The sequence below is a fragment of the Papilio xuthus genome, unplaced genomic scaffold (genome assembly GCF_000836235.2).
Source record: "Papilio xuthus unplaced genomic scaffold, Pxut_1.1 DF826933.1, whole genome shotgun sequence".
Lineage (NCBI taxonomy): Eukaryota > Metazoa > Arthropoda > Insecta > Lepidoptera > Papilionidae > Papilio > Papilio xuthus.
In genome coordinates, this window is record NW_013531716.1 from 4,367,096 (window position 1) to 4,378,261 (window position 11,166).

An 11,166-nucleotide genomic window follows, 5' to 3' on the forward strand; every position below is an offset into this window, starting at 1 on the left:
GGGGGCGCAGAGCCACGCCTCACGCAGCAGGTCAGCGGCACGTGGCCGCAGTGCCGGCTCCAGCGTCAGCATGCGCCGCACGCTCGCCTTCGCCTCCGCTGACACAGACCGCCACGGACCCTCGGATAGTTCCACCTGAAAAATATCATTCATTCATTATTAAATTAGTTTTTGTATTGAACTACATCCTACGGAGAAAAATAATACGTTTACATATCCTAATATTTCTCTCTAGATTTTCTTTATCAAAACACAAATGTAAGGAAAGCGTTCTAATGAAAAATAAAATGTTTAATTGGTAAATGTAAGATTTGGTTTATTTTTAAATAATTGAATGGCATCTTTTTTACCTTTCCAGATTCGATTCTCGCCAAAATAGCTTCCGGAGTATCATCGCCAGTGGAAGCAAACGGAGTCCGGCCGGACAGCATTATGTACGCCAGCACGCCTGTTATTATCAAAATATATTTTCAAAAGGAAGAAAAAAACACGATGTAAAATTCTTATCTTTTAAAAAAATCATTGAATTTCTAAAACTTACTTTTTTTGAGCTCTTGAACAAGATATTAATAATTTATTTCATCGATTTACCGTCCACACACGCATTGTCGTACTTGTAGAAAAACATTTATATCTACCTAAGCTCCATATATCGCAGGCGGCATCGTATCCAGCTCGCTTGAGCACCTCAGGGGCGACAAAATTGGCAGTGTAGCAGGGCGTCATCAGCAGACCATTCTCCGCGCGCAATTGCTTCGCCAGACCGAAGTCCACCAGCCGGATATCCTCAGCACGTCGCTCGCAGCGAGCGAACAAGATGTTTGATGGCTTTATGTCTCTATACACCACATTGATATTAAATTAGTAAAAGGTCAGCTGAAATCATAACAAATAGACCGCGGCATTCACTTTTTCTTCCAATCCTTTCCTTATAAGAAAATGGTGTACAGAGATAGATGATTAAGGCCGCCTTTTTATATATATTATAGGTGGCACACGAGGAAGCATCCACTTGGACGTCCCAAAATTGCGAAGCGACCGCTGCTGTCGCCTATCTTTAAGGGGGCTCTCCAACGTAAGATTGGATGAGATTTGACTCGACCCCCTCCCCTCCTTAAACACCTCACGTAATTTATGGACGCCCACTAATCGACGGGAGAAACTAAACTCTAAGACTGGTAGAGAGCGTGTAGATGAGAGAGACCTGTGCACGACAGTGTGCCTGTGCAGATAGTGCACGGCCTGCAGAACATTGGCGAGCAGCGGCGCGGCCTCGTGCTCGGGCAGGTGGCGGCGCTGCGTGATGTACTCCAGCAGCTCGCCGCCGCGACACAACTCCGTCACCGCCAGGATGCGGCCCCCCTCCTCGTACACGCCGCGCAGCGTCACTATGTGCGGGTGTTGACTGTATCTGTGTACATACACATATCTATTTATATCTTATCTATATATAAAATATAGTATATAAAAGAAAGAAGAAGAAGTGCTAATACACATTTCGTGCATCTTTAATGTCATCTATCTGATTACAAATCTAGATTTTGTTAATTTGGGATGTTAGTATGATTAGTACCATATATGTTCTAATGATAATTTTCTTATAAACATCTTAAAAGAGAATAAACTGGCATACCTTAATAGAATTTCAATTTCCTCACGCGGATCATATTGCATTTTGTCCATAATTTTAACAGCATATTGTACTCTAGATGTTTTGTGCTCGCAGAGACGGACGACGGAAAACGACCCTGTTCCCAATTCACCCATTAATCTAAAAAAAAACATTCACGGATCATTTATAAACTGCATGATACTATATTAAAAACTATTTAGTGTCGACTAGTCCTGTCCACTTATACTGCATTTTGTGAAAAAAAATCAATTTCTTATACTAATCTATCTCTGAGTTTGTTCACTTGTAACTGACCTGTATTCATCAAAGAAATTATTTCTATTGACAAAACCAGACCAAAATTCTTCAGTTGAGGTCTTTGTTTGTGGCGTGTGATTTTCATTTTGATTCACTAGGGTTTTGTTGTCATCATTGAGCAAACATGGAGCGACGAAACTGAAACCTCTGGAATGAAAATATTTATTCAATTAATATATTATTTTTAATTGAATTCTTCGACATTAGTAAAAAAGAAAGAAGAATTTAACGCATCAGTAAAAATCTCAGATTACTTAAAATATAATAAGTAAATTTTATTCTAATTGTGGGAAAGATAACTCTAGTAAGAACTTTCTTTAATTGCTGGTCATATAATATAATTTCTGTACATTATCCACACCCCTTATTAAGTTGACACTAACTAAAAAAAAAACATAAATCACATTCCTTTGCAAGCAAGCAACATAGTTGAAATGTATTTAGTATTTATGGATATAAGCATATAAGCATGAAACAAAGTTAAAGTTAATCCAATTACTTGACATGCAAAGTTTGAATATATTTGCAATACTACATTTTTATACCAAGCATCATGAGGTTTCTTTACCTATAAATCTTATTATTATTATAAATGCGAATTTTTGGATGGATGGATGGACGTTTGTTAGAAGGTATCTCTAGAATACGAAGACATCCGTACGAGTATTTGTAATAATCAGTACTGTATTTATTCATAAATAATGATAAAAATCTTTGATTATAAATTACTAGCTATCGCCCGCGACTCCGTCCGCGCTATACCAAGTTTCAGATAGATCCATACAGTCGTTCCGGTGTTTCCTTCTCACAAATATCCATTCATCTATCTATCCATCCATCCAAGCATTTTGTTTTGAAAAAAATGTGTAGTTGAAAGTTGTTTTATTTAAGTGCCTGCGGTGAAGGCCTATGGAAATTATACATTACAATTAACTTTACCTGAATAATTCATGTGCATTAGCCGATGCGGGCACTCCGGGGGAGTCACGTGGTGTTCTACATGTGAACTCTGAATCAAAGTAAAACGCGTCATCAGCTCTCGACACGGCCGGTCGGAATGGTGGAATCACCTGTCAGGAAAAGATTACATGTATTATTATATAAAGAAATTGAAAAATTAAAATATACAACTAATCTGAGGCCATACATTTGTCTTTGTTACGTGATTTGCGTAAATGAAATATGCAGTCATAAGTGTCTCGGTATGATGGTTTAAATAAATGATCAATCATCTTTTATCTTGGCACAAATAAACTTCCGTAATTGAGTAACAAATATTGTCTTTCTCTATGTTTCCACTGCGCAAAACATAATTATCCTTTATGATTTTCTTTGAAAAAATTAAAATATAATATGTTAATACTAATGTTTCGTTAGTGTGAACATACAGGTAGATAATTAACAAACCTCTTTCTTAACGAGTGCATCCCAATCAATACTTGTAAAGAATTCATGGCTTTTTATATCTTCAATTCCATTGGGGCCAGCACCTAATCTGTAAGATAACACTTTTAATATGCCTTATTTACTCCCATAAATTAAACTAGCTGTTGCCTGAGTCTTCGGCCGCGAGGAATTACAAAAATCTCCTAACAAATGTAACTTATAGCACTTAGGGAATGTGTAGCTTGCCAACGGTGAAAGATTTTTTTAAATTGGTCTAGTGGTTTCAGAGCATTTCTATTCAATGCAAACAAACAATCAAATCTTTAAAATATTAGTATAGGTAATCTTATTTATCTTACCTATTCAGTGGATTACGTTTAAACAATGCACGGAGTAATGATTGAGCTTCTTCACTTAAATTTGATGGCATACCAAGTTTGGCTTTTAATATCTGTGTCATTGTCTCATGCCTTGTTGAACCATGGAATGGCAAATTGCCTGTTAACATCTCAAACTGAAAGAGAATAACAATTTTTAATATTAAATGTAACATAGAGTTGTTAAGAAATCATAAGATTAAAAATTAATTTAACACATTCGACGCGACAACGAATTTTGTATTCAATAAAATATCGATTTGTTGTAGTCGATATTGATAATCAAACAGAATTAAAAAAATACATGCAGTAATACTAATTCAAATAATATAAATTATAACATACCATAAGCACTCCAAAAGACCACCAATCTGCAGCAAAGGAATGTCCTTTTCTATTAACAACTTCAGGTGCCATATATTCAACAGTGCCACAGAAACTGTAAGCTTTATCACTACTAGGAGGAAGTTTTGAAAGGCCAAAATCGGTAAGAGCTATATGACCATCTGCGTCTAACAAAATATTTTCAGGTTTAAGATCCCTGTATATGATACCCAACTTATGAACATGTTCTAAAGCTAATGCTAGCTCCGCTAAATAAAACTTAACATCTTCTTCTGTAAACATTACCTAAAACAATTCATACAAATATTATTAATACTATTACACTATTGCTCATTATCCTTTTATTTATATTTTACCTCTTTACTCAGTCGCGAAAATAGATCGCCGCCACGAAGGAAGTCCAGTATTAAATATAATTTGCCTGCAGTTTGGAAGGCATAATGTAATTTAACAATAAATGGATGGCCCATTTCTACTAATATATTTCTCTCCATTTTTGTACGTTCGCGATCTCTTACTTTTAATGTAGCCTTCTTAAGTACCTTAAACAATAATATTACAAGTGGTAAAAATGGGAAATTCATCACTAATGTGGTATTTAAATTCAATTTTAAGCAAATAGGATTCTTAACATATGACTTTTAACTTTAAAGTAATTTAGTAACCTAACATAATTGTATTATTATGAGCTTATTTTGGTTAATATCACAGTAAATAATTAATTCATAAATTGATTACCTTCATAGCGTAAAGAGTTCCAGTATCAGCACCACTAACTTTTCTTACTAAAAATACTTTACCAAAAGAACCTTCACCAAGGACTTTGAGCAATTCAAATTGTGATGGATCTGCCTTCTCATGGCCCTCCTTGACAACATCTTGTAGTTCCACTTCACGTTCATAACTGATATCACTTGAATCAAGGCTTTCTGTTGTCGAAGTTTGACGGGATTCAGCTAAATTTTCAACAACCATCGGAAGACTGTTCGTTGATTGGGTGCTGAGGCCTCGCTGCATGTAAACAAGATGTTCAATTTAGTTGGTTACTTAAAACTTATAAGGAAAAATTATTATACAAATAAATGGGAGTTGAAACTAGACAAATGATGTCAATCAACAACTTTAGTTCATTCCGCAGTTTGGATTAAATGAATTAAATTGGCATGAATTATAAAAATAAAGTCAAAAAAATAAAACAATTCACAAATCCTGTTGCACTCTATTTACTTTTAAGATTTTGTATAAATGTCACCTGAAAAGCTGTTGATTGATAGATTCAAAGATTGATTGTACTTTAAGGAACTAAAGAAGAACAAATAAGGTGTGGTTACTTTGACATTGCACTTGTTTATGCATAAGGTAAAGGAAAGTGATGTAAGCATATTATATGGCTTCATTGTTAAATTACAAAGATCAATACCTTTATAACATGCTATTGCATTTATCACAAAGTCCGCACATACCACTTTTGTGGCTTACCTTGAATCTAAATTTAAAACATAGTTTGTTGGTATCTTAAGGCAAAACTATTATTGAGTTAGGTGTTGTCTATTATTAAAATGGTTCTTTTATATAATACTGGCAGTAGTATGCAATTAATGTGTTAAAATGTAGATTTAGAAGATAGTTAAGTTTCTTTCTTAATGGTAAGTTAATGTTTTAACATATTAATTTGTAGTAACGTAATGTAAAAAATTTTGACTAAACATGTTACATATTTAAAAATTTTGAAACAAGTAACAAAGTAAGAAAAACCATGAATTTATAATATGATTAGATATCAAGTTCTGTGAAGGACCTAATTATTTTAGACATTAATTTGATTATTTAGCCAATGGAGCATTATTGAAAAAGGGAAAATCTAATAAAGGCTAATTGACTACTACACAAAAAGTTTTAAATAGAAGGTAACCAATTTATAGACAATCTTTTTACAAGTGATAACATTTCCCACATTTTAAGTATATCAGTTACTTGGTATGTTTAAAATTCCTATATGAATAAAAAATAATACGGAAAAAGTTAAGTTGAATAATTTACTACCATGTTATCACCAACATTCTGCATTCGCCAAGGATCGGAGGAATTCGCCAAAGGCATGTTGTCTGTCTTCCAGAAGCAAACATTCAGTAAAAAATGTGATTTGAATTAAAATAGTGGTTAATACTGCAAACTAAGGCAAGAAATTTGTATTTCAAAGCTTGGGTGGTGTCATAAATAAAATATTAAAACTAGAGAACGATTCGTTCGCAGATGATTTGATTGTCACTTTGTCACTTCTTCATGGTCATTCATTGGTCACTTAAATTTCATACGTCACAGATGTGACTAAACAGTAAAGATTAAAAAATACATTTTCTAAAACATAGGCTTCCTAGGAAAATAAAAGGTAAAACTTTACAATAGCGAATTATGCCGAATTTTCATGAAATTAATTTTAAACGATAGGTTCTGGATATCTCTTGTACACTGTTTTGAAGCTTTGTTTGTTGGTCGTAACTTATTTCAGATAAAAATATAAAAAGTCGCAAAAAATGACATGGTGCTGATCTGATGATGGAGCTGGAAAGTGGCCATAGGAACACTGTAATGAAACGTCGCAACCTCATCGCATTTGATATCGTTTGAACCTTGTTGATGTTTTAGTCCTTAAAATAAGAAGAACATAAGAAAAGTGTAAAAATGCTTGTTCTTAAAAATATTTTTTTTCTTTCATTTCTGGTTAGTTGTATTAAAAATTATAATAATAAAGATAAAAAGGATCCTATATAAATGTCTCAGAAGTTTATGAAAGTGACTTTAAAGTTTTTTTTTTGGGAAAAATAATTTTTTTCTTATTATTAATGACATTTTCCAAATATGTCACTTAACAGAATATTTTACGATACTTACTCGATTATGAGAAATTTTTTTAAAAAGGATTCTGAAACATACGTGCCAATAGAAAAAGTGAATGTTGATAACACAACAAGTAGAATAATAGGCGATTTCGGTAGATGGCAATTAAAAATAAGCATACTCATGTCGTTAATAAAGCTGCCGATGGCTTGGTATCAGTTAAACATAATATTTATGGCACCACCGCAACAATTTTGGTGCGCCAAGCCACCAGCTTTTGAGAAATATACTGACGAAGAATGGCGTAAAATAAGCGTGCCGGTAAGCAGAAAACGCACGTATATAGAACATTAAAAAAACTATACTAACACTACACAATCACAGGTTTTAAAAAGCACTGCCGCGCGGGTAGATTCGCGCGCTAATCTCTTATGTGAAATGGACTTGAGATGTTACGGAATAAAGTCGGTGGCTCAAAGTGAGCGTTAATGGCGCAGTGGTTAAGCCCCGAGTTAATTAATTACAGGTTTCGGTTCGATCCACGTTTGTACCGTGCATTTTGATTTTCGAATTTTATATGTATGTATGTACATTTGTCCAACCAACTTGCACTAGGCGAACGTATTTACTAGGGCTTAGAAAATATCAACCTATACAAGCCTAGCCTATGAGCTGACGTGATATTTTGAAGAGTACTTCCATTATTCATTACTTTTCACATAACTTTTCTTTGGTATGTCGCTATCTAGGTAAGTAATGAGCTTATGTAATGTAATATTGTTTTAGCTAATAATGGAGTATCCATGTCTTATATTTGATCCTGATATCCTTTTAATTGCACCAAAAATGGATAGACATATAATACCTCTGGTGGCATGTCAAAAGTTTGTGTACGATAAAACTTTTTTCCAACGAACTCTCACTTCAGACTTTGGTCTAGTATGCACAAAACGATGGTACATTAATGTGAGTATCTTATAATTTTAGGTTATTAGGTTTAAATATGTCATTGTACAATTTTTGTTTTGATTATAATAATTCTCAGATGAGCCAATGTGTTATGATGACCGGAATAGTAGTAGGGGGTATAGTTTTTGGAAGCATAGCTGATAAATATGGTCGCAAGAAGCCTCTTATGCTAGCTATTGTAATTCAAGCAACAGGCAGTTATTTAGTATCATTCGCACCTTACTACTGGACATTCCTTGTGGTATGGTTTATTTTAGCGTTCGGGTGTGGTGGAATTGCAATAATATCATTTGTCATATGCATGGAGGTACGTAAATAGTTATTTTTCAGTATTATCTTATATGTTTTCTTGGAACACGAAGAAAATAATGCAAATGGGTTTTATAAACTTTGTTTTAAAAGTAGGAATTGACGAAATTACAGAACAATTTTGAAGATTGGAGCCGTTATTTTGAATTTTTTGTTTATTAGGTAGTCAGTGGGAGATGGCGTACATATATTCCTGTGGTATACCAGCTACCTTTTGGACTGGGGAATGTTGTATTAGCTCTTTTTTCATATTGGTTAAGAGATTGGAGAAAAATAGAGTTTGCTTTAGCGTCTGTATCATTAATATACCTGCTTTACTGGTTTTGGCTACCGGAATCGCCGAGGTGGTTACTGGCGGTTGGAAAATATGACGAAGCTGTGGGTACGAAATTTTAACTACTTTGAATTTTGTACTAAATTGCATGGATTACATCATGGAAGTAAATTTATCTTTTTTTTATAGAAGTACTTAAGAAGATTGTAGTAGAAAACAAGAGAAACGTTGGTGATATTCGAGCAATCGTAGCTTTATTGCCTAAGAAAAAGAAAAATGACAAGTTACATTTACAGTTTTCTGATTTAATCAAATCTAAGAATATGAGACGCAAAACAATAATTCTTTCATTGATATGGTAATAAAATTTACTTATCTTCGGAAGTAGTAGGTTGGTTAGATAAAAAAACAAATTTAAAGTGCACATATTAACCACCTAGTTTTGATTACTTTAAAAAAAGTCGCCAAAACAGTAATTTATAAATCTGAGTGATTCGATCGAAATGCCCTACATACGCAAAGGTCGGTTTGGCCATTTGAACTAACATAGGCTAATTATAATACAGCAAAAACCTATTTACTGATTTTATATAATTAATTTTCTTAACTCTGTTGCAGGTTCTTTACGGGGTTGTCGTATTTTACATTCTCTCAATATCTTGGGTTGATCGGATCGAGTATATTTCTATTAGTTTCAATGAGTGGCATAATTTCGATACCCGGCGGTTTATTGTGCTTGTTTATTTTAGCAAAACTTGGACGGAAAACTACTTTAAATTTGTTTCAAGTTCTTGCAACTGTATGCTTCTTTGCTATATATATTTTTCCGAAGGAGGATGTGAAAAAAGCTGGCATTAGATTATTTTTTGCTGGATTAGGATTCGCAGCTATAGCGGTAAGTTTAATTGAATACGGAACGAATTGAAAAAAAACGAAATTTATAGGATTAACATCTTTTAAAGATTTATATCGTGAATTTTCAGGGTACTGTTCCAGCTTTATATTTATATACCGGTGAATTATTCCCTACAGTGGGGCGAAACGTAGGCGTTGGTGGAGTAACAACATTTGCACGTATTGCGTCAATGATCGCACCACTACTTGTCCATTTAGATGTTTACATACCAGGTCTGCCCTTATTATTAGTTATATTGATTTCCGCAGGCCAAGTATTTCTTGTATTCCCACTTCCTGAAACTAGAAATAAACCGCTACCCGATTCATTGGAGGAAGCAGAACAATTTCGTTGAATAACGAAATGTGTAAGCAAAAATAAAACTTCTAACGATAAATATTGGTTTTGTACGGCATTAAAATTGTTCTAGTCAGAACTACGTAAATTCTACCATTATTACGACAAATGATGGCAGTGTACCAAAATTTTACCTTAATCTGTTAAAAAAAATTGGTAAGGATATTTTTCATAAGCAGACTTGGTTTGGCTTTGGGTATGTAACATTTATGTTTTGGATTTTTTTTGGTAAACTTACAATAATTTTTTTAGATTGTTTTATATCTCTTAACTACACATTTACCTATTTACTATTTATTTATGATTGTTGTAATATTAAGTTAAATTAATGTTATTATAATATAAAGGTATAAGATATGTTGGACATTTTTTTTCTCCTCTAAACTGTCAATTTATATAATAGTTAAAGATTTTATAGTTTCCTAAACCTGTTCCAATAAGAGGATAAAAGAATATGAGGAAATTCTTTTTATTTATTAAATCACAAAAATAATATGTACATACATAGGTATTATTATGTTAAAACACTACATATACCTATGTACAGTCAGCGTCATATAGATCGTCACAGACAAGATATGCAAATATATAGGTACATCAAAAGTATTCAATTATATCGGTACAACAAAAGTCCTCAAAATAATAGATACATTCACCCTGCTCAAATACATCGGTACATACACAGCGTCAAATATATGAGTACATGCAAGATGCTCATAAATATCGTAGCAGCCATATCGTCATAAGTAACGAAGCAGTCAAGGTGCGCAAAAATATCGGTACATTTGACAAAATTGAACTCTATCTCTATATACTTGTGATACAATTTGGAATAAACTACTTCTGTTACATTCATTTGACACTTTGTATTAACATTATAGGTTGTCCGGAAAGTTCGTTCTGATTTTCGATATAAAGCTAACAATAGACTGTAGCTGAAGTGGATTCATTTTCGGATTTCCACCATTATCAAACGTCACAAAAATTTCTATATTGTGAATAATTTCATTTCATTGGTTGAGATAAAAACTAATTTTTAAAATTTTATCCAATAATAAAAGACGTTTTAGGTATAGAGTCGTACCAATATAACATTTCCAAAAATTTAAGAGAACAGGGTTTCAATTTTCCTTATAAAGCGGCACGAACTTACTGGGCAACCCAATATTTTTCTTCTCCTGTCATAACGCTTAAATATAAAAGTTTGTCACGCCGAATATGACAGATACGTATTAACTAATATCAAATTTTGCCTTGTCGCAATATATATAATACTAGTTTGGCGCAGTATTCTAGTATGTTTGCCTTAATATGTAAGTTTACCGGTTCGAATCTCAGGCTACTTTTTTTCATTTTATCAATCACGGGGTTATTTTTTCGTAACCAGTAAAAATTTAGGTAATGTAAAATTTTGCTCGACAATTTTTTTTTATAATTTTCGCTGTTGGGTAGAAAGAAATTTAAATAAAGTTAACAACAATTATGT

The 11,166-nt window shown here is 33.2% G+C and overlaps 2 protein-coding genes across 2 annotated transcripts in view; one reads left to right on the forward strand and one right to left on the reverse strand.

Annotated features, from left to right (window-relative positions):
• The window catches only part of S6kII (Ribosomal protein S6 kinase II), a 6,965-nt gene extending 632 nt beyond the window's left edge, over positions 1-6,333 (reverse strand). The window contains exons 1-13 of the mRNA XM_013317692.1: positions 6,082-6,333; positions 4,777-5,049; positions 4,395-4,580; positions 4,039-4,323; positions 3,676-3,830; positions 3,338-3,425; positions 2,870-3,000; positions 1,928-2,077; positions 1,634-1,771; positions 1,205-1,411; positions 639-838; positions 351-448; positions 7-135 (exon numbers count right to left, since the gene is read on the reverse strand). Coding sequence (XP_013173146.1) covers positions 7-135; positions 351-448; positions 639-838; positions 1,205-1,411; positions 1,634-1,771; positions 1,928-2,077; positions 2,870-3,000; positions 3,338-3,425; positions 3,676-3,830; positions 4,039-4,323; positions 4,395-4,580; positions 4,777-5,049; positions 6,082-6,138 — 2,097 coding nt within the window. The 5' untranslated portion in view covers positions 6,139-6,333. The remainder of the gene's footprint in view (positions 1-6; positions 136-350; positions 449-638; positions 839-1,204; positions 1,412-1,633; positions 1,772-1,927; positions 2,078-2,869; positions 3,001-3,337; positions 3,426-3,675; positions 3,831-4,038; positions 4,324-4,394; positions 4,581-4,776; positions 5,050-6,081) is intronic.
• A 514-nt stretch (positions 6,334-6,847) lies between these two features.
• Positions 6,848-10,012, forward strand: LOC106122184 (organic cation transporter protein). The gene is made up of 7 exons (XM_013318089.1): positions 6,848-7,197; positions 7,663-7,842; positions 7,922-8,152; positions 8,317-8,536; positions 8,618-8,786; positions 9,047-9,323; positions 9,412-10,012. Exons 1-7 carry the CDS (start codon positions 6,898-6,900, stop codon positions 9,676-9,678), a joined length of 1,644 nt encoding a protein of 547 aa, XP_013173543.1. The 5' UTR covers positions 6,848-6,897; the 3' UTR covers positions 9,679-10,012.
• Positions 10,013-11,166: the final 1,154 nt, after the last annotated feature.